This window comes from Lissotriton helveticus, chromosome 6, assembly GCF_964261635.1.
Source record: "Lissotriton helveticus chromosome 6, aLisHel1.1, whole genome shotgun sequence".
Lineage (NCBI taxonomy): Eukaryota > Metazoa > Chordata > Amphibia > Caudata > Salamandridae > Lissotriton > Lissotriton helveticus.
Genome location: NC_136067.1, coordinates 1,787,490,004 through 1,787,513,270, shown reverse-complemented (window position 1 = coordinate 1,787,513,270; position 23,267 = coordinate 1,787,490,004). Strand labels below are relative to the sequence as shown.

Below are 23,267 nucleotides of genomic sequence, written 5' to 3'. Positions count from 1 at the left end.
AGTGTCCCCGCCGCATCCCGAATGCCTCCTACATACTCCCGTTCCCGCTTATCCCGGAGTTGGCGTGCCAGGTGTCTCCCCACCTTGTTCCCCTGGGCATAGGAAAGGTGTCGGAGTTTCAGGAGCGTGAACTCCGCTCTGTTGTTATAGTGGGCCCTAAGCTTCCCCCTAACCGCTGTCAATGGGCGAAGGGTCAGCCTAGAGGGGTTCTGCTTATGTTCCTGTTCAAGAGTTCTTTTTCTAATTCCTCTCGCTCCTTACGCCGCAGCCTGTTAACTTGGGTATTGAGGCCAAGCACGTGCCCCTCAGTGACGCCTTAAAGGCGACCCAGGTGGTAAAAATCGAAGTGTCAGAGACAGGATTAAGGTCGAAAAATTCTCGTATGGCCTTGCGCAGGTCTTTGCACGAAGTGTCGTCCCGGACAAGGGAGGCCGGGAAATACCATTTACGGAGGCCGTCTCCCCTTGCTGACCAGCGTAGGCCCAGCACTAGCAAGCTGTGGTAAGAGACCGAGAGTGGAAATATACGGGCATCGCGGACATCCCCCCCTAAGGGATTGGCTTAAAAAGATGTGGTCCAGGCGAGAGTAGGTATGATGAACATGGGAGAAGAAAGTGTAGTCTCGAGCTAGGAGGTGAAAATCACGCCACCCATCCACTAGCCCTAGGTCACCTATCAGGCGTTGTGATTCAGTGGAGAACACCCCAGTATCTGAACGCTGACCATGGGAACTGTCTACTTCCTTATTCCAAACCAAGTTAAAGTCACCCATCACAAACAGGACACCCTCCACAAAGTCATCCACCCTCCGTAGTAGGTCCTGTAGAAAGCTATTCTGGCCCGCATTCGGAGCATACATAACCACAAACGTGCATTGCCTCTCATACAGCATCCCCTTGACCATCAGCCAACGTCCCTCCTTATCGCTACACACACCCAGGGGCTGGAAGTGAAGAGCGGACCGGAAGAGAAGGGCCACCCTTCTGTGCTTCGTGAGGGCCGAAGGCCTGTAAATAAGGGGAACATTTTTATGTTTAAGGCGTAGCTCATCTTTGCGCGCTAGGTGGGTCTCCTGGAGGCCTACCACATCCAGCTGATGGTCTTGCACATACTTCTAGAGTTTCTGGCGTTTTTGCGGGGAGTTTAGACCTTTCACATTCCACGTACCTACATTAAGCGGCATAGTACAGGAAATATCTCCCCTCTCTCTGCGTGCACTCTACTGGGAATCTCACAACTCCCCTCACTCCAAACAGCAAAGAATCATGGCAGGGTAGCATTCCCCTAAGAAACACAACATTCCCACAACAGGCATCCGTCCGCAGGCATACTTTCAGGTCACCACCACAGTCCCCCCAAGTCCCAACATCCCCCCCCACTAGGGCCCACCCACAAAGCATCCCCCCCTCCCAACCCCAAACCCCCCCCCCCCCACAGAACAACAGAACAGATGGGAGCAGTGGGAGGGAGCAAGGGAAGATATCTCCAAACAGTTCAGAGGAAACAACAAGTCCAAAGGATGAACAGGATCGGGCCTTCGAAAAGAAGGGGGGCCTGGGGAATAGTCAGTGATTCCCCAGAGGTCCGGTCCGGGGTGTCTTCCCACAAAGTACATAAGAGCCCACGGTACCTGAGTTGGAGACGTCCCTCCGACACGAGCTGTTCAGTCGTCCAGAGCTTAGGCCGCTCCGGAGGTACCTTGTGACGAAGCCACCGTGACCGTGGTCATGGATGCAACTGCTGCTCCCCGTTCAAGCTGGCTGGCAGAGGGGTCCGGCCCCCCCACCGCGGCCGCAGTGCCCACTCGTTGCCAGGAGGGAGAGCGCCGTCTCCGCCTTGAAGGGGAGCTCCCCCCTCTCGGGGAGGGAGCCGTGTCGTCCAAACCCAGGAGGTCTTTGGCAGCCTGCAGGGATCGAAGCTGAACCAGCCTATTCTGCCATCGGAAGATGAGGCGTAAGGGATGCCCCCAGGAGTAGGCCACATTGTGATCGCGCAGGAAGGAGGTAACTGGCCGAAATTCCCGCCGCTTCTGAAGCGTCGAGGCCGCTAAGTCCTGATAGAGCTGAGGAGGATGGTTCCGAAACTGTAACGCTGGAAGCCCCCGCGCTTTCCAGAGTATGCGTTCTTTCAGTTGGAAGTCGTGGACGCAAACGAGGATGTCTGGAGAGGGAGCTCCACCGCTTCTAGGTAGGCCCACCCTATGGACTCTGTCCATCCGGATTTCGTGAAGATCCTCCTCTCCCAAAATCTGCAGGAAAAGGACCTCCACGTAGCCCCGCAGGTCTCCAGCCTCACCATCCCAGGGCACTGCACGAATGCAAATGTTATTTCGTCGGGACCTATTCTCCAGGTCCTCCGCATGGGCCTGGAGATCTAAGTTCTGTTCTGTAAGGCGGATCACGTCTTGCTGGAGCTGGTGCACCTCGTCAGCCATCCCCAAGTCATGGTCCTCCAACGTGGCCACTCGCTCACCGATATCATCGACATCTCTCCTCATATCGCGAAGATCCGAGGTAAGTTGGGAGCGGAGCTCCGAGATGTCCTCTTTAATAGCGGAGAACAGCTCCAGCATGAATGCTTTAGTGGCGGGTGCCTCATCGTCCCTGGGCTTGGGCGAAGCGCTGGGACCGGGCGATGCCGGCGGTTGGGAGCTCCTGGACGGGCCATCTTTGCCCGGTTTCTCTTTCCGCGGTGGTCTGTTAGACATGGCTCCAATTTGACAGGCCCACCACCCCAGTGGGGGCATCAGGGCAAAACCCAGGCGTCGGACGGGTCCTGCAGCAGCTACTCCCAGGCTCCGCAGGCTAAGCAATCATGAGCAGGCCCCAGTGACAAGATGATAGGGCCCGCGTGGATCTTCAGGCCGCAAGCTCGAAGGGAGGGGTCCCCAATCCAGCTCCGCTGTACTACCACCGCCGGCGTCACAGAAGGCTGACAGGCCCGCTCGGTGGAGCTCCGCAGGGAGAGATCGCCAGGGACGGCGCCACAGCAGGCCAACTTATCGGTGCCCCGGGGAGAGTGTGCCGAGGGGGGATAAAGTCCGTCTGCAGTGCCCACGGTAAAGGCAGAGGCCTCGAGGAGGGAACACAGAAACAGCGCTGGCACCAGGTAGAGGAGGGGGCAGTAGGCCCAGGAACCCCAGCCTCAAGAACCGTAGCACGCCGGACCTCCGGGCGTAGTTACTCCGGAACCCGGAGGGCGCTGGATCCCCGGTATAGTGCTCAGTCTCACCTCCCAGCGGGTGGTCTCTCTGAGTCGCCGGCGGCCCCAGCGGCCCGCGCCGGCACGTAGCTCATCACTCCACGCCCGGCTCCACTGGGCCCCCCTGGACGGAGCGCGTGCTCCGCTCCCACGTCCCGGGCACCCGTAAGTCCTCAGGGGGTGTCAGGGGGGGGCTCCGGCCTCAGCAGCAAGACTCCCGTGTGCCGGCCGGGAGGCGGGCTCAGAGGCAGTGTGTGGCAGCAAAGCCGGGCCCGGTCCGCCCGTCAATCCCCGGCCACGGGTGGAGGTCGGCGCCGGCCAGCCGAGACCACCGGACCATCGGGCCCGCTCAGGAAGAGCAGCGGAGCCGTCTCGGCGAACGCAGGGAGCAGGAGGACCAGCCGCGCCTCCCGTAGTGCCCCGGTGCTACCGGCAGCAGTGGCCGCTGTAGTGGCCGTGGGGGCCCGCAGTCTCCACCGCTATCCACGCCAGGCCCCGGCTTCAGCAGTCCTACCACGCTGTAGGCCCAGAAGTGCGCAGGTGCCGATCTCTCCTCCGGTGGAGCCGTGAGACCCCGCAGGCAGCATCAGAGAAGCTCCCCGTGAACCCCGGAGCCAACGCCACTGGACGGATCAATCTAGGGAGGGCTCAGACAGGTGCTAGTCAAGGCTAAGGCAAGTGCTGTGTCGGAGGAACGAAAAGTGTGTCTCACTCGTCCGCCATCTTGGACACGCCCCACCCCGCTTCCTTCTTTTGATCATACGTAATGCAAACGTCCCTTATAGAGAGTGTTCCTCTACTATTTAACTTTAGCTTCAGGGATGCGTGAATGTTTGAATCTAAAACAGACAAAGCTAAAAAAAAATATACATATATTAGAGTAATTTTAGTATGTAAACGAAGTATTAATAGTTGGGAAGCAAAAATCGCGAGTTTATTCCTAGTGCTCGTCTTTTCCTAAATACTTCACAATCAAGGACAAAACTGACAGCCAGTGCAAAAAACTGTAATTTTAAATATTGTTTTAAAATAACATATTCAAAATAGATTTGAAGGGAAAATTGATATAAAGCATTTTTGTTGTGGTTTATTACAAATGAATGAAACGCATACACGAAAAGGGTTGTTTGACTAAAACAAGTGATGAGTGACATACATTGTATGTGGTTTGTTATTCTATTGCGTAATTAAAAGTTTAATTTTTTCTCTCCAGTTGGGAAGTCCAAGCAACCCTCGCATAGCATCTCGTGTTGGAAAAGAATATACAAATGTTATAAATATGCTCCTCCTAACACTTCCGGGCACACCGGTTACTTACTACGGTGAAGAACTGGGAATGACAGATTATACCATGAACATAAATCAGAGTGGACACAATTTTGGGATTCACGATCCTGTAAGTAATGCTGATTGCCGAATTTAAACAAAATAAATGAACTGTCAACCTAATCTCTTGTACAAACATGGTGAACCGTGCTGTAAAGTATTTTTGAACAACTACTGACCAATCTCCACTACAAGTGTGACGCTTGCCGTGGCTGTTTCATTTGGAACAAGCCAGCGATAACTAAGCACATTGTCTGCAGGTGACTACAGAGGAGTAGCCTGTCGAACAGGCGTGCATCAGGCATTTATTATCCCAGCCTTAGAAACAACTTTATGGATGTAGTAGGCATTAGGTGAGGGAACTGTGAATTTGGAACAGTAATCAGGAAGAAAAAAATGGCACCATTTCAGATATGGATCATATAAAGGAAAAGGTGTAAAGGTAAATAGGGTAGATAAGCTCAACAGATTCTTGGACACTTACCCCTTTGAGTGAAGAATAGTACTCTTCCACCTCTAGATACTAGAGGATCATACATGCACGCCTATTTCATGGTGCATGTTCCCTGAGGCAGATCCACCCACATCTTGGCTCTTCGCATGATGTCCTCATTTTTAATTTGTCATGAATGTAAGCAAGATATAATGGCGAGCTGAGGGCAGAGAGTGGTTACTTATGGAGCCTGAGGACTAGGTAAACCTGGATTACTATGGTAAGTACCTATCCTGCCAGGTCTCTTGATTTAACAGCCAAAATCACTTTATTATGTTATGTTATGTTATGTTATACTAGTTTTATAAAGCGACAAGCTACTCAAAGTATCCCAGGGCTGCTACCAAGAAAACCCACCACAGAACCAGCTGAAGCATCAGAACGTCAGGAGAAAAAAGGCATCAGAACAGCAGTGTTTTTAATTTCTTCTTAAAAACTGCCGGGTCTGAGACCATCCTGAGGGCAAGAGGGAGCTCATTCCAGGCTAAGCCAGCTTTGCGGGAGAAGGAACAGCCGCCCATCCGGTGGCGTTTGAACCGGGAGGTCTGTATAAGGAATTGGTCAGACGACCGCAGTTGCCTGGGGGGCGTGTAGAAGGCAAAGCGCTTCTGAAGGTAAAGTCGGCCGAGCCCATACAGAGCCCGTTGGACAATGGACATTTTAAATTTAACACGCGACTCGACTGGGAACCAGTGTAGGTGGCGGAGATGGGCCCGAACACTCTGCCTGGGAGAAAGTCCCAGTAGGAGTCTTGCTGCCGCATTTTGGACTACCTGCAGCTTCCTGGTAAGATACCCCTGACATCCCACCAGGAGAACATTAGCATAGTCGAGCCGGGAGAGGATAAGCGCTCGGACAACTGTTTCTTTGGCGCCGACTGGCAGGAGAGGGAGAAATTTTCGCAGCGTTTTTAAGATGCCAAAGCAAGTCTCTGTGAGTTTCTTAACGTGAGTCGCGAAATTAAGGTTCTCCTCAAACCAGACCCCCAGATTTTTTGCTAGACCCTTGTCTGACTGGGCGGGCGGAAAGTCAGATGGCCAGAGGGTGACTCTGAAGTCCGCAGGGAACCGGCCAACACATACAAATGTTTAGGAGATGGTAGCAGCCTGCCTATGGCGAGTTTCAATCAAGTAGGCTGTAAAGAACAGTTGGACAGCTAACACACTGATTGTGGAATCTGTATTTATTGCAACAGTAACACTTACCTAATGCATAAAGGTAGCCTACATGGCTTCCTTTGGCTTGGTAATGGTGAACTTTCAGGGAGTCAGAGTTAAAAACGCTGTTGATGGAGGCACATTCATGGCATCAGGATTTCTGGGTTTTCTTAGCAGGCTAGTACTTGGGTCATGCCAGCGCTGCGCCTCGAAGCAGGAACTGGCTCCTAACCCTGCAAGCATCCTACTCGTGTGCAGAAGAGGCAGCCTGTTTGTGGGTGGAAGAACACGTTGCTCCCTGTTGGACATTGCGCAAGCCTTGTACGGCAGCTCCCTTCACCCCTATATTGATAACATCTGTGGGAAAGTGTAGCTTAGCTATCCCTTCACTCCTAGAATGTTGCGGGATGCTACAGATACACTCTGCAGTTCACCGTGATAGTGTGTAGGGAGGTGGAAACCTTGCTGTGCCAAGTGATGGCGTCTATACAAATCAAGGTCATGCTGCTGGCAGTCAGGGCAACCATTGGTGCACCTGCTTTCCCAAGCCCCAGTGAGCACGGCATAATCCGTGACATCGTGGCATTGAGGGGGCACTAGGGGCAACAGCCCTAGGTACAATATTTGGCCCTAAGGATCAAGAACAGTTTGGGCAGTCCTTCCAGGAGCTCTTTGGCTACCATCTAAGTTGGAACAGGCACACAAGCCGTACTTCTGGCAGGTCTGCAGACAAACATAGCATAAAGAACTGTTCTCCTTTGTTAAACAGACTAATAGACCCCCAATCAAAGAGCTGCCAGGCATGCAGATATGAGGGCAGGTTCAAGCGAGCTATAGATAGAGTAGGATTGGCGTGTTGGCAACTGATGCGCAAGCTGAGTGTGCATGTTTACTGGGGCAGATCAGTGCTTCCTACAGCCTACAAGGACTTTCAGTAACAGAAAGTCAGAACTACTGGCCTTGTCAACGTTCGTTTCTTTCATGCTACTGAGTATTATAATAACCTTCGTGCAATTATCCGTTTTTACGCACATGTGAAGACAATATTCTAAGTTTTCACAAGTCTCTTTGCTTTTCTTAGCAGCTGGATACCCTTCTGTGGCCTTTGCACTTCACACATGCGCTGGGATGCACTGAATTGGATTAATACACATGAATTAAAAAAAGAATAATAATAATTATGGCGAGTTATTCTCACAGGTGACGTGAAAAAAATGCAGTGGAGTCGAGCGTAGGTCTTAATTAGAAGCCCATATTATTAGCTAGCAGTCTACTTCAAATCTTAAAGGTTTCACTAGTCGGAGTGGCAAGCGGTTGCCGACCATTCCATGAACTGGATCTGTTGATTATAAACATGAAAGTCATTACACCCTGAAAAACATAGTATAGGATGGGTACTCGCAACCATAATTGAAACCAATTAGCCACTGTGCCGAACCAGAAACAACTCACGTGTTAAAAGAAGAAACATGGGGTAAGAATTATAGACACAAGACAGCACCGTGGGACAATTAATCCACACGTTCACCGAAAAGAAAGAGTGTGAAGCACGGGAAAGAAAAGGGTCTGAAACTGCTTCAAGCAGTACAGCCAGGACCTGAAGATGGGACCCTGGCTGAGGCAGAAGATGCGGTAGCAAAAGGCACAGCAGCAATAAAACTATCACAACATACTGCGTCTGCCGGGAATGAACATGTTACGGATAAATGCCGCAGAATGGGTTTCCAGGACGAGAAGCCTTCCTCCTGAGTCACCAACGTGAGCTGAAACAACCGAATGCAGGCAGAACTTCATGAACAGCCAAGACTCAGGCGACAGTGCAGACTATTTCACTTTTAAACTCACATTAATGAATACAGTGGGAGCCCTAGGAGCATGCCATAGACAGTGATATAGTGGCATGGAGGGCATACCTTTATACTGGCTTCTGCACTAGGACCCACCTGCCCAACTTGAGCCAGGCATATGCCCAATGTAAATCACTCTGCAATGTAAAAAAGTACACTAAAGTATACATCTACCACTAAACACCAGCAGCAGTCAGAGCTGTTGGTTATGGCAATCAATGATAAACCTGAGGGACAGTTCTGCATCAACCAACAGCTCTTCATCACACCCAGGTTTTGTTTAGCGGACTATAACAAGACAACAAATAAATACTGATTTGTGTGGAGTAGCACATTCTGCATTAACACCTCACATACAGAGGCTGCTGCACCGCTTCAAACGTTAGGTGTATTCTCTAAATTTGAAAAACAAACGAGCTGTTTGAATTTCTAGAAAAATAATCCATGCGGTTTTTCCAAAATATTTTCAGAAAACTGTGCAGTGATGCTTCAAAATCATTCTTACCCAGTGAAGTACCTTAACATACTGTGCATATTAAAGCATACTGAGTTACCCCCAAAACATGCTTTTGGAAAACAGAAATTAAAAACCTCGTTAAATACATTCCTGTACAAAATATATTAGCTAAATAGTAGTGTTCTATTGGGGTGTATCCCCGTGGGAGGGGATACTTGTTAGTGAATATCTAAGTTCTAGCGAAGATCATCATGGATTCAGTAGAGTTTCCCTTACACCTGATTGTAGGGGAAGTTATTTATAGCGGTTATAGATACATTTAAAAAATATGGCCTAAAATAAGGGACACCGTCGTAATCCCATCCATTTTTAGGCGAAATGTTATCTAACAGAGATTAAGGGGAGAGGCATACACACACCCCACCCCCACACACGCGTAGTATTAAAGCCTGTCAGTGATCGCTTTCCTCCTCATGCTAGAACCCAGGAGATGTCTCCTAGCAGAAGTAACAGCAGCAGCAGCCTTTTCAGATCATTCGGCATCCCTGTTGTATTGGTGGCTCCAGGCTGAATAAGCTTTAGGCCGAAACCCCAATCCCCGCGCTGAGTATGTTGAATAGCCCGAGCAGGTTGCCACAATGAAGTACAACGTGTCCATGGGAGATACATCCTATCACTGAAGGGATCAGTCTGATATATTTGTGAATAGCTGGAGGAGTTTTATGATTATATTGCATGCTTCTTGGTTTGGAAGTACATACTAATAGCTTTGCTTTTTTGCGAATTTATTCTATCCTTTGTCGAGGATACCTTGCAGATTTGTGCTATAAGTCACTTCCCAAAGGTGTTCCAGCTCACTCTCCTCTCGATTACCCAGCGCCAGCTGGTTCCTCTTCCCGCCGCGCCTCGCGCCCCCTCCCAGTGCCACGCCCCCCTGTTTAGCAGTGTACTTTACTCCTCGCGGCCCCCGCTCCGCGGGTGCCGCTCGTGCCAGGAGTTGGATTGTTGCCGTTTTCGTTGCCACAGGAGTGGTTGGGCGCTGTGACCAAGTTGGGGGATTGCTCTCTATTGGACCGGCCGCAGCGGAGGTGAGAGGCGGAGGCGAGCGGGACTGCGAGGACCAGCAGTCCATCTGGCAGCGCCAGCTGGTTCCTCTTCCCGCCGCGCCTCGCGCCCCCTCCCAGTGCCACGCCCCCCTGTTTAGCAGTGTACTTTACTCCTCGCGGCCCCCGCTCCGCGGGTGCCGCTCGTGCCAGGAGTTGGATTGTTGCCGTTTTCGTTGCCACAGGAGTGGTTGTGCGCTGTGACCAAGTTGGGGGATTGCTCTCTATTGGACCGGCCGCAGCGGAGGTGAGAGGCGGAGGCGAGCGGGACTGCGAGGACCAGCAGTCCATCTGGCAGCGCCAGCTGGTTCCTCTTCCCGCCGCGCCTCGCGCCCCCTCCCAGTGCCACGCCCCCCTGTTTAGCAGTGTACTTTACTCCTCGCGGCCCCCGCTCCGCGGGTGCCGCTCGTGCCAGGAGTTGGATTGTTGCCGTTTTCGTTGCCACACGAGTGGTTGGGCGCTGTGACCAAGTTGGGGGATTGCTCTCTATTGGACCGGCCGCAGCGGAGGTGAGAGGCGGAGGCGAGCGGGACTGCGAGGACCAGCAGTCCATCTGGCAGCGCCAGCTGGTTCCTCTTCCCGCCGCGCCTCGCGCCCCCTCCCAGTGCCACGCCCCCCTGTTTAGCAGTGTACTTTACTCCTCGCGGCCCCCGCTCCGCGGGTGCCGCTCGTGCCAGGAGTTGGATTGTTGCCGTTTTCGTTGCCACAGGAGTGGTTGGGCGCTGTGACCAAGTTGGGGGATTGCTCTCTATTGGACCGGCCGCAGCGGAGGTGAGAGGCGGAGGCGAGCGGGACTGCGAGGACCAGCAGTCCATCTGGCAGCGCCAGCTGGTTCCTCTTCCCGCCGCGCCTCGCGCCCCCTCCCAGTGCCACGCCCCCCTGTTTAGCAGTGTACTTTACTCCTCGCGGCCCCCGCTCCGCGGGTGCCGCTCGTGCCAGGAGTTGGATTGTTGCCGTTTTCGTTGCCACACGAGTGGTTGGGCGCTGTGACCAAGTTGGGGGATTGCTCTCTATTGGACCGGCCGCAGCGGAGGTGAGAGGCGGAGGCGAGCGGGACTGCGAGGACCAGCAGTCCATCTGGCAGCGCCAGCTGGTTCCTCTTCCCGCCGCGCCTCGCGCCCCCTCCCAGTGCCACGCCCCCCTGTTTAGCAGTGTACTTTACTCCTCGCGGCCCCCGCTCCGCGGGTGCCGCTCGTGCCAGGAGTTGGATTGTTGCCGTTTTCGTTGCCACAGGAGTGGTTGGGCGCTGTGACCAAGTTGGGGGATTGCTCTCTATTGGACCGGCCGCAGCGGAGGTGAGAGGCGGAGGCGAGCGGGACTGCGAGGACCAGCAGTCCATCTGGCAGCGCCAGCTGGTTCCTCTTCCCGCCGCGCCTCGCGCCCCCTCCCAGTGCCACGCCCCCCTTGTTACAATAAAGAGAATCTCCTCACGCGCGCAGCGGGACGCGCGCGGGGCGGTCACCGGGGCGAAGACCGGGCAAAGAGCGGGCCGTTCTAGGCCGTTAGAGGCCGGAAGAGACCGGACCGGGCCACCCCTCTAACACCCCCGCTAAATTTTTCCACATCCACCTCACTATGGCATCCAGAGCTTTAAGGAGTAAGTCGGTGCAACATGGCACAAGCACCCTGGAAAAATTTTTCCCTAAGGCAAGCTCCCAAATCAGTAAGTGTCACTCATCCACGGACTCACACTCTGAGATGGGACCTGAAAGTGTGTTCCTGGACCTTGGAGAATCTGCCTCTAATGATGTTAGTACACCCATCACCACGGACGCTACCCACATGTCTCTGCTGGATAGTATCGATCAGACTATTGAGTCGGTACTCCGGCAGTTAAGAACTCCGGTTACGCAGAGGGACCGGGATTCCCCACGGTCAACGGGGATTGCCGACCACTCTGCTGTCACGGATAACATGGGTTTAAACACGCTGGAAGCGGGCCAACCGGCCTTGCCAACAGTCCCTGTAGACAGTGGTGTGTCTCAGCCCCTAAAAAGGAAAAGGCCTGTTGAAATAAAGAGGGCAAAAAGGGCAAGATTTGTTGCATCTGCATCTACCCTCGGAGATAGTACAGATATTTCGGTCTCCCCTGAGCTAACCTTATCTGGGTCTGGGTTGGATCTTGGGGCCTCGCCAATTCCTGTGTTATCACCAGTGGCGGCTGGCCCATTTATCTTTGGCGGGCCATCTTCAAATATTTCAGATGCAGCAATTAATTCCCTCACAGCTATTATCAAGAACTTGCTAACCCCCATCACAGTTAGATTAGAGGCTATAGAGAATCTACTTCAGTCCCGGGAAAATATCCTCACTAGGAGTAGCCTTGGCGTAGCTTCAAACGTTCCTGTAACCACCGGGGAATCAATAGGGAATAGTGTATCTCCTTCCACATTACCCCAGGCTTGCAGTAGGGTATTGCCTAGTGCAAATGGTGCGTCTATCCCCCAGACGCGCACTTTGCTACCCCCAGTGCCTGGTCCCCCTGTTCCGGCTCCCAGGAGATCTAAGTTACCCCCTGTGCCGCGGCTTGTGCCGCAGACAGGGGCGACAGTGGGTCCTAAAAACGCCCCAAGTGATGGTTGTGTTCCTCCCCTAGACAGACGCAGGGAGGTCAATCTGCCGCCAGAAGCTGTTCCATACACGGCAATCATGGTGGGAGTTCCTGAGCTAGCGGGCGGTGGCAGGGAGTCTCAAGACTCCCTACGCAATAAGGTTGTAAGCTGGCTCAGTATCAATAGACCGTTGCCCCCAAACTTGAAGGGTGAGGTTCTGATGTTAAGGAGGATCCCGTGGATCGGCCCTACCAAAAAGAACAGGTCAGGGGACTGCATTGTCCTAAGTTTTAGGAGCCCACACGTTGCAAACTACATCTGCAACTGGCTTGTAAGGCCTGACAAGTCCGCAATAGAACTTGTACCCCTTTCTTATTTCTATCCTAGTGGTAGCAACACGGTGGGAGGGAGTGAAAGGGGATGGACCAGGGTGGGCTTTGCAGTAGATGGCTCCCGTTATAGATCAAGGCCCCCCTTACCAATTGTGCAGGCAAACTTCACACATCACAATAGGTTTTCCTGTCTGGACCAGGTCGATTGACCACAAACTAGGCCAATCTTGTCTGGCCCTGAGAATAGGGTGGATGTGGTGCAAAGCCCTGTGGGTTTGGGGGTGATCCCTATGTTGGAACTAACCCGGCCCCAGGCTGCTAGTGAGCGTGGGGCTGACACGACTGACAATCTGTGCCAACCAAGTCCCCCACTTGATACCGGGCTAGCCCATATCCCGCAAACAGGGGCGGCAGAGCGGGCTGGTCGTGCTGCCGCCGCTGTCAGCGGAACCGGCGCCTTAGACGTCGGTTCTTCTATGGCTACCCCGCATTCTCATGCTGGAGCTCAGGGCAGCCTGCCACTTGACCCAGGATTGAGAATTCTCTCCTGGAACGTGGCGGGAATTGCGAACAAGGAGGGCTCTCCTGATTGGGACTCCCTGGTAGGTGGATGTGATATCCTTCTCCTCCAGGAGACTTGGGCGAGGGCCGCTCATACTAAGAGAGGGTTTGAAGTATTTGAAATCCCTGCCAAATGGGCTGGGAGGGGGAGGCCATCTGGTGGTTTGGCAATCTGGATTGCGAGTCACACTGGGTGTCAAGCGGAGCAAGTACGTACGTGTTCGCAGGACATCCAGTGTGTGCGGCTCACTTGGCCTGGTAAAACTCCGTGGGCCATTGTTAACGTCTACTCGCGCCCGGTTGCCCCGCCAGGTGAATCACCTACCTTAAATGATCTGGCTTCCTTCCTGGGCCAACTTCCGGTGATTACAAGGTGGTACTTGGAGGAGACTTCAATTGCCACTTTGAACCCCTGGAAGGTCTACTCGATGGTGCCCTTACGGCTGAGGACGACCATTGGGGGGTTCCACCCTCTTCTTCTCCTCACCCTAAAGCCTGGTCCCCTCTAGCCTTACAACTCATGTCCCTTACCTTGAATAGCGCGCTGAGGGCGTGTAATGGCCGTACTCCTTCCGATACCCCCTCGGTGTGCACTTTCAATAGGAGGGACCATGAGTCAAGGCTAGATTATATTATGGTGGACATTTCACTTTGGCCTAAAGTGTTGGACTTTAGGGTTATTAAGAGGACAGACAGCGACCACAACGCCCTCTGCTTAAATATTGTGTGCCCTTTGCCCTTGACGGACCTATCCCCAGCTGGCCAAGGGGCTGATATGGGGGACTTGCTTCTGACCACAAACAGGCGCCGAGTCAAGTGGGGAAAGCTTGTGAGGTCGGAAGAGTCCATTAAGAAACTATATGAGCTGGCGCTCCCAAGCCTTATGGAGGTGGAGGCCCTCTTGAACGAACCAAGAACTGCTGATTATTGTGAGAAACTGGGAAACGTTCACCAGGTTCTAGTGAGGGACTTGGCCGAGATATTTCATCCGGAGGTCCCAATTCGAAAGAAAAGGACCCCTCTCCCCACCTGGTACACCACAGCCTGCAGGGCAGCAAAATCTGACCTTATTGCAGCCATAAAGGAGGGGACAGACAAGGCCAAAGTGCGTGACCTAAGGAACCACCATAAATCAGTGCTGGCGGCCGCAAGGACTGAGTGGGACTGGAAGTATTGGCATGACCTCTATGATGCCCTCAAATCCAGGGACCCCCGGCAATTCTGGGCCCTTGTAAATAATGGGTCAGGGGAACTCTGTAAAGCGACTGAGCCTAATATAGCCCCTGCGGTATGGGAGTCCCACTTTGGGGCTCTCTACCTAGATACCAGTCCCTGCTCGGCCCCGGAGCTGCATCAGCCCTTGGGTACCGAGGAGCTCGGAATGGAATTATCCCTGGGGGAAGTGGAGCTTGCCATAGAACGTCTAGCAGTGGGGAAGGCGCCAGGCCTGGATAGGTTACCCGGGGATCTATTTAGACATCATCCGGATATCTGGGGCCCATACCTTCTTGTTCTATTCAATGCCATTCTCGGAGGTATGGCGATCCCTGGGTCGTGGTTGGGGGCAGAGATTGTGCCCATCCACAAGAAGGGCTCTACTCTGCTCCCTTCCAACTACAGGCCTATAAGCCTCATAGATGTGCCCCAAAAGATCTTTGCGCGCCTCATTTTGGACCATCTCCTAGACTGGGTCGAGGCCAATGACATCTTGAGCCCTTTACAGGCTGGCTTCAGAAAGAACACGTCGACCATGGACCAAATCTTTCGCCTCCTTCTTCTGTACTGGAAGACGGTAACGCTAGAGGGAGGTCGACTGTACATGGTCTTCGTGGACCTGAGGTCAGCCTTTGACCTCGTCCCGAGGGGGAAGTTATGGGAGGTTTTGCAGAAGCTAGGAGTTCCCCCCCATCTCCTTAGAATCATCGTTAGACTGCACGAGAACAACTTTGCGGTAGTGAGGTGTGGGAGGAATGGCAGGCCCTCGGGTAAATTCCCGGTCCGCCGAGGTGTCAGACAGGGCTGTGTTTTGGCTCCGACACTCTTCTGTCTGTACATCAACAGCGTCATTGAACACCTTGACGCTGTCGGGGATAACGATGCCCCGGTTTTGGCAGGAAGGAATTATGTTTGCCGATGATACCCTCCTTCTTTCCAAATCTCCTATGGGGATCCAGAGGATCGTGGATGGTTTTGGCCACTTCTGTAGACAACACGGGTTGGAGGTGAACACGGAAAAAACTAAGTTCATGATCTTCAACCCTCCGACCAAGACCAGACCCAATCCAAAACTGGGGGGAACCAGCCTGGAAAGGGTTTCTACCTTTACATACCTGGGGGTCTCACTCCAAGAAAACCTGACTTGGGATTCCCAGGTGGCAAGATCTAGGCTGAAACTATCTCAGTTATCGGGCGCACTCCTGAGGGTATCCAACAAGTCCACCTTTAAGCCTGTTAGTCCGGCCCTGGAAATGTACAGGACTCAGGCGAAGGCAGCTGCCTTGTATGGCAGTGAGCTGTGGGGCCATAAAGCTGGGAAGGTCATGGCAGGGGTGGAAAATTGTTTTCTTAGACGTCTTCTTGCTCTCCCGCAAGGCACACCACTCCTCCCCCTAAGACTTGACCTGGGCCTCCCGTCAATCGCAGAGGATTTACGGTCGAAGCCGGTGAAGTACTGGCATCGGTTATGGTCAACTGAGGAGTTGCATCACTACAGGCAGGACCTCATACATGTCTTGAGGCTGGATGTTAACGGTAAGATCCCTTGGCTGGCACTCATCAAATCGGAATGTTCCAGCCTGAACTTGCCAGACCTTTGGGATGACCCTGCCCAGGGCTGTAGAAGGATTCCGCGCAAAACCCTGGCACAGCTCTACAAGAATAAAACCCTTGCTGATATGGACAGCGCACATGACAGTGGCACCCTGACGGGTCGTTTTATTGTATCCAAAAATTCTTATCTTTTTGAACTTTTTATGGATTTTATTCACCCCCTTCTGGCGAGGAAATTGTTCCTGCAATGGAGGTTTGGTACGCTCCCTACTAAAGTCTTTACCCACAAGTGGTCGTTAGGGGGCGACAAGCTTTGCCCATGCTGTAAAGTTAGGGAAGAAGATGACTTGCACATAATGTTCTGTTGCCATGCTTACTGGAGCCCGAGGAGGCGTTGGCTAGCCCCTCTATGTCGGAATTTGGGCTTCAATAACTATCTACAAGCCTACAGGGTGCTGAAAACTAATACCCTGGGCCACATTGTGTTTGCGGTCTCTAAATTCTTAATGGCAGCATGGATAATAAGGAAGAAAATGTCTGGTTAATCTTCTCTACCACGCTTTTCCAAACACTGCAGGTCCAGTTGGGTTTTTATTGTACATATTGTCTTTTATCTGTATGTATTTTATTGCTTCTTTTATGGCCTATGTGGCCGAAATAAAGAATTTTTGGATTGGATTGGATTGGATTACCCAAGTCCTTCCTTACCCAAAAAGCCATGCCATGTGGGGGGATTGTGGAATGGTGTAACTCATGAACTCATCCTGCTTCCATAGCAGTGTGTGTATGAGGCACTCAGGTGAGTCTCTTGCATAATCACAGTAATCTGTCTCTCCTGCTAGAGTAGGAGTTCTTAGCCTACTTAACCACTCTGCTCTCAATTGTCCCAGTGGTGAAGCTGTTGCTCACTACTCTCACCAGAATATCTTCTGCTTTTGGTTCCGATTTAGATGTACCCCTCTCTGCCACTTCACAGTCTTTCCTACAGCTCCATGCCGTTCTGAAAAAAACAACTGAAATGATCTTTGATCTTCATCAAATGGAGTGTCAAAATCCGCAACCTCTTCAGCTCCTGCTCATTTTACCCTGTCATGAAAGTTTGAGATCCAGTCGCCCTTTAATGCAATAGTCCACTCTCTGACCAGAATGAAAAGTGGATGTAAACCGTGACTGAAGACTTTCATTCACTGCTTTCTGAGAGCAGGGTAGAGAGACACTCTTTGCCTAGGTGCTGCTCTAGGTTCTCGAAATGTCATTCAGCAGCTATACTCTTGTGGTCCATTGCTGCCCCTCCTGCTGCTAGGGTGCTATGGAACCCAGGTGCAGGTCCAAGCACTCTCCACAACTCAGCAAGAAAGTCCATTGATCTTGACATGCTGCAGCATCATTGCTCCTTCACTCTCGACAGATTTAAGTACTAACTCCATCCTCCAGCGTGATGTGGTTTCCTAGAGCATGGCTCTGGCTGTAGAGTTTTACCCTCAGGAACTATGCATTGCCCCAGCTATAGATGTTGCAAGATACTCCAAAACATAACCAATTGCAATATCTTTGTTGCTGCGGCTTTCAGATCATATCACTCATGTTGTATTGGCTACATGACACAGTCAATGTTGGTATCGCTGATACAATGCATTTTATGTTTTTAGCGCGAAGATCCAGAAAAAACCCCAATGCAGTGGAATGCAAACCCTAATGCAGGTTTCACCACAGCCAATGAAACATGGCTGCCTGTTAATGAAGACTATACAGCGATAAACGTAGAGGTGAGTTTCTGAATCCCACTGCCGGACCACTCCTCTTTTTAAAAGAATGTTTAACAGCAAACAGTAAAATGCATTTCACACATGCAGAATACAGCTAGCTATGCCATTGAGGAATTTTATCAAAGTAAGTGGCCAAGAGCTTAGATGGCTGCTGTGACTTTCACCAATATCTGTTCTGTACAAAGGATGCAGTTAATACTAACATTATAAAGTCTCACATTTGATATAACGGCCTGCTTTAGGCTTGAGGTTAATGGTCCGCCATTTCATGGAGGACAGCAAAATTCTGACTACTGTCATAAAATAATGGTAGATTTGTGGGGAAGGTGGCATTGCATCGACTACAACCCTGAGACGATATAACTTCTCTTCCAGGGGATACTCATTAATAGTCATAAGCACTGAATTATCTCCGCCCATGAGCGGGAACCCGGAACACATAACAATATACATATATATGTGTAAATATATAAAAAAGTACATAGTACTAACTAATTATACACATATACATGTATAATAACGATAATATGCAGCCTAACATATATACATAGGCTAATAAAGCCACAATTACACATGTTCTGAAGCCTGAAAATATGCTATATATAAATGCAATAAACAGGCATGAGCCTAAAATGCATTACATAACCATGAAAAAACTTTTATTTTCATCAAAGAACCTGTTGTAAACAGTTATTAGCCTAAAAGGCTGCATATGAAAATGTGTCTGTGTACAGAAAACCAGACTGGCACCCTGCCTTTAAGGCCCCAGAGAATCTGCACACTTTGCCTTTAAGGCCTCTAGGAGAACTCTGTTCCCATCATGCACCACAGGTGACAGTTAGGTCAGTTCTTTTTTCCAGCTTGTTCTGTGAGGAACCTGGAACTTGAGCTCTGCTCATTTGTAGTATTTTCTGTCAGAAGTTGGATTTTTCTTGACATTTTTTGACAAATAGTACTTTGGTGATGTTTATTACCTTTTTTCTGACTAAACTGTTGTGAATTTTTTAGTCAGTATGCCACCTTTATTTTATAAATGTCCTTCCTGTGGGAAGAAAATGGCAAAAACTGATCCACACTCTGTTTGTGTGGTGTGTCTTCCTGATACTCATAAGGTGGAAGATTGTTATCATTGCCTCAACCTTTCTAGTAGGACTTTAAAAGAAAGAGAGAAAATGAGGCTTCTGGGCCTTCTGGAGAGAGAGAATCGTGGTGAGAAGAGTTCTAAGGGTTTCTTATCGACTTCTAAGCCACCTTCTCAGCCTAAACGTCGAAGATCAGCGTCTCCAGAAGGTAAAACGAAGAAAAATCGACTCCAGGAAGCTTTTCCTGCGAAAAAGAGGCGTTCGACGTCGAGATCCAGATCGCCGTCAGCATTGTCGGCGTCGAAGAGGACTCCGTCGACGTCGAAGAGGCCTCCGTCGATGTCGAAGACTTCGCCGGTGAGGCAGAATACAGCGTCTCGACCTTCGCCGTCGAGATCTTTATCGACGTCGAGACATCTGGTGTCGATTGCAGTAAGGACGACGTCGGGGGTTCAACGCTCGACGTCGAAGGATGGTGAGAGAGCGACGTCGAAGGAGAAGATGCGTTCGACGTCGAAGGATCATGGGTCGACGTCGAAGAGTAAAGTGTCGACGTCGAAGGATCATATGTCGACGTCGAAGAGTAAAGTGTCGACGTCGAAGGAGATTCATACATCGTCGTCGAGGAAGAGATCAACGTCGAGAGGAAGATCGAAGGATTCGACGTCGAGGTCTAAGAAGAGGAGGTCAAAGTCTCCATCGCGACGTAGATCGGCGTCGAAGCATGCTTTGGGCTCGAAGCATGGAATGTCTAGGTCTCCCCCACCTGTGCACAGGTCGGCGTTGAGACTGTCACGATCAGCCTCTCGGACCTCAGTTAGGTCTTTGTCGAGGTCAGACATAAGTCCTGAGCCTAGAGTGGTTTCTTCACCGCAGGATCAACAAAAAGATGCGGTGGGACAAGAGACAGTGCATCAGGATTCTTCTATGGTGGCTCAGTCGGGCTCTACCTGAGGCCAGGCAGATGATAGACAATTGGTGCCCAGTCAGCGGACTCCATCTAGCTCAGTGGTATCTGAGCACAGTGTAGTCTCCGGAGCTTCCAAGTCTTCAGCAGACCTGAATATTGTGCAGGTGTCACCTGAAGCTTCACCTGAGCGTGTAGGTCGGCCTATCAACTTGTCACCGAGATGGCTGGAAAGTCTTCGGCATTGGAAGATGCGTCCATTATTGGGTGACAGAGCTCCGGTTCCTCGGACGGAGCTGCAAAGAAGATCACGTTCGAGATCATTGGAAAGAGAGAAATCTCGATCAAGGGAGCGAAGGAGGCAGCGATCTGCAACTCCTCAAGAGAAGCGTAGGACTCCTGCTCCATCTCCTAAGTCTGTAGAAGGACGGAAATCTCGTTCAAGGGAGCGAAGGAGGCAGCGATCTGCAACTCCTCAAGAGAGGCGTAGAACTCCTTCTCCGTCTTCTAAGTCGTCTTCGTCTTCTACAAGATCTTCATATAGAGACTATTCTCCCACAATATCATCTACTCCTCCGTCCAGAGTGTCTCCAGTGGATGATTTGGGCACATTTAATGATGTGTTATGTCGTGGGGCGAATAAGTTCAAGATCAAGATGGCAGTTCCTCAAATAGCAACGTCAGTCATCTTTGAAACCCTACATCACAAGACGACTGGTAGGCCTCTTCTGCCGTTAGTAGAACCAGCGATGAAAACTTTCTTAACTCCGGCCACAGTGGGTTCAGGACCTTCTAGGATTGCAAAGAAGTACAAGGCTCCAGAGGAAGATCCTTTATTTTTGCGTTCTGACCCACCTCCAGATTCTCTTATTGTGGCGGCAGTCAGAAAAGCACATTCGGCAACATCTACCTCTTCTGCTCCTCCAGAGAAGGATAGTAAGAGTATGGATTCCTTGGGGAGACGAATGTGCAACACCTCAGGTTCGGTCATGAGAGTGGCCAGTGCGTCAGCCTTATTGGGCCGCTATGATCGTCTGCTGTGGGACTCAGTTTCTCGTTTTGCAGAAAAACTCCCTAAGGAGGATCAGAAAGACTTCCTGGAAATAGTGGAAGAAGGAGGATTGGTGGCTAATCAAAGCATTAGTGCATCTGCTGATGCGGCGGATCTGTCAGCTCATGGTTATGCACATGGTGTTTGTGCTAGACGTACGGCTTGGCTTCGCCTTACGGGTCTAAAACCTGAGGCTCAGAGAAAGATGGTAAATCTACCTTTTAATGGTTCGACTCTGTTTGGATCTCACGCCGATGACGAGATGTCTAAAATGAAAGTGGAGTTAGACACTCTTAAGGCCGTTGGTCTTGAAAAGAAAAAAGAGTTTAAGCGTCGAGGTAATTTTCGTCCCTATGACAAAAGATCTTTTCAGCAGAGGGGCCAACAGACGAATTGGTCCTCGCAAAATCAAGGCCAGAGTCAACAGAGATCGCAATTCCAGCAGAGGCGACCTGGACGAGGCAGAGGCAGCGGAAATAGGCAGCAATCATCAGCTACCAAGCAGCCTCAAAAACAATGAATGGAAGCTTCCTCCACAACCGTGTGCCACTCCGGTTGGAGGAAGTATTGTGTGTTATCTGGAAGAGTGGAAACAGATCACAAAGGACAAATGGGTACTCAATGTCATTCAGAGCGGGTACCTTTTGAAATTCAAGAAGCCACCTCCTGTCATGCGTCCTCTGAAAATGGTACAGTGGAACTTAATGCGCTTACAACAGGAAGCGGATGTCCTTCTGAAGAAGAATGCCATAGAACCAGTGCCTTTTCAACAGAGAGGTCAGGGCCTGTACTCTCGGTTTTTTCTTGTAAAGAAAAAAGGTCCAGTTACTGAGTTCAGACCCATTCTGGACTTGAGGCGTTTGAACAAATTCATTCGGAAGGAGAGGTTTCGAATGCTGGCTCTTCATCAGATTTTCCCTCAATTACACCAGGGGGATTGGATGTGTTCCATAGATCTGAAAGATGCTTATTTTCATGTCCCAGTATCCAGAAAACATCGCAAGTTTCTCAGATTTCAAGTAGGGGCTCGTCATTATCAGTACGCAGTGCTCCCCTTTGGCCTGAGATCAGCTCCCAGAACTTTTTCAAAATGTATGGCGGTAGTGGCTGCTTGTCTTCGAAAACAACGGATTTTCATTTATCCGTACTTAGACGACTGGCTTCTGAAGAGTTCATCCCCATCTCTACTGGAAGAACATCTTTCGATATGCCTCCAACTCATGTACAAGTTGGGTCTTCAAGTCAATTACAAAAAGTCCATAATGAATCCCACCCAGAAGATCCACTATCTGGGTGCACAACTGGACACGGCAAAAGAAAACGTGTGTCCTTCGGAGGAGAGGTGGTCATCCATCAAGACAAAGTGTGTGTTTCTCCTTCAGTCTGCACGTCCGACAGTTCGGCAAGTGTCCTCTCTTCTGGGATCCATGGCATCGTGCATCTTCATAGTGCCACTCGCACGTTTGCAGATGCGTCCTCTACAGCAGTGTCTAGAAGATCAATGGAAGCAGAGGACGGGATGCTGGGAGGATCAGATTCTTCTCCAACAGTCTGCAAAAGATTCCATTCGATGGTGGATGAAGAAGACACACTTGATGAAGGGAGTTCCTTTTCATCAGGACCCACCAACGCAGACTCTGATCACAGATGCCTCTCTCCAAGGTTGGGGAGCACATATGGGCCAGCTGCAAGTACAAGGGCTATGGTCAGATTTCGAGAAAGGGTATCATATCAATCTACTCGAACTCAGAGCGGTCCATCTTGCTCTCAAGTCCCTGGCTCCATCTCTTCAGACTCGGTCCCTCTTGGTGCAAACAGACAATACAACTACAATGTATTACTTAAACAAGCAGGGGGGTACCAGGTCCAGGACTCTGTCCATAGAAGCTCAGACCATCTGGCACTGGCTACTTGCACGAGACCGGTCCATAACGGCAGTTCACTTGCCAGGGAGCCTCAACACGCAGGCGGACGACCTCAGCAGAGACTTCGTCGAAGCGCACGACTGGGTTCTCAACGAAGAAGTCGCGCACAGCATTTTCCAGGCTTGGGGAACACCAGACATCGATCTGTTCGCAGACGCGGCAAACGCAAAATGCCCCGTCTTCGCGTCCAGGTTCTCCCAGAAAGGATCTCAAGGGAATGCCCTTTTGATAGACTGGTGTCAAAATTTGCTGTACGCCTTCCCGCCGACACCGTTGATACCAGCAGTGATCAACAGGATGTACAAGACCAAATCCAGAATGATATTGATTTGCCCAGAGTGGCCACGCCAATGGTGGTTCCCAGATCTCCTCCAGTTGTCAATCAGGCCACACAGGAGATTACCTTGTCGCCCGGATCTTCTGTCCAAACAGGAGGGGCGTGTATTTCATCCCAATCTGCCCTCCCTGCGCCTGGCAGCATGGCTCCTGAAGTCATCCAGTACGGGCATTTACAGTTAAATCCGGAGTGTATGAGCATTCTTAAAGAGGCAAAGCGGCCTTCTACAAGACAATCCTACGGATTTAAGTGGAAACGCTTTTTTCTTTGGTGTCAGAGCAAGGGTCTTGACCCTATTCGAGGCCAAGAACAGGTGATCTTGCCTTATCTTCTTTATCTTGCTGAGTCTGGTTTGCAGTTTAATTCTATCAGAGTCCATCTTTCTGCAATAACTGCTTATA

The 23,267-nt window shown here is 51.0% G+C and overlaps 1 protein-coding gene across 1 annotated transcript in view; it reads left to right on the top strand.

Annotated features, from left to right (window-relative positions):
- SLC3A1 (solute carrier family 3 member 1) overlaps positions 1-23,267 on the top strand; it is a 150,648-nt gene that overhangs the window by 122,818 nt on the left and 4,563 nt on the right. Inside the window, exons 8-9 of the mRNA XM_078649678.1 lie at positions 4,415-4,597; positions 17,448-17,564. Coding sequence (XP_078505804.1) covers positions 4,415-4,597; positions 17,448-17,564 — 300 coding nt within the window. The remainder of the gene's footprint in view (positions 1-4,414; positions 4,598-17,447; positions 17,565-23,267) is intronic.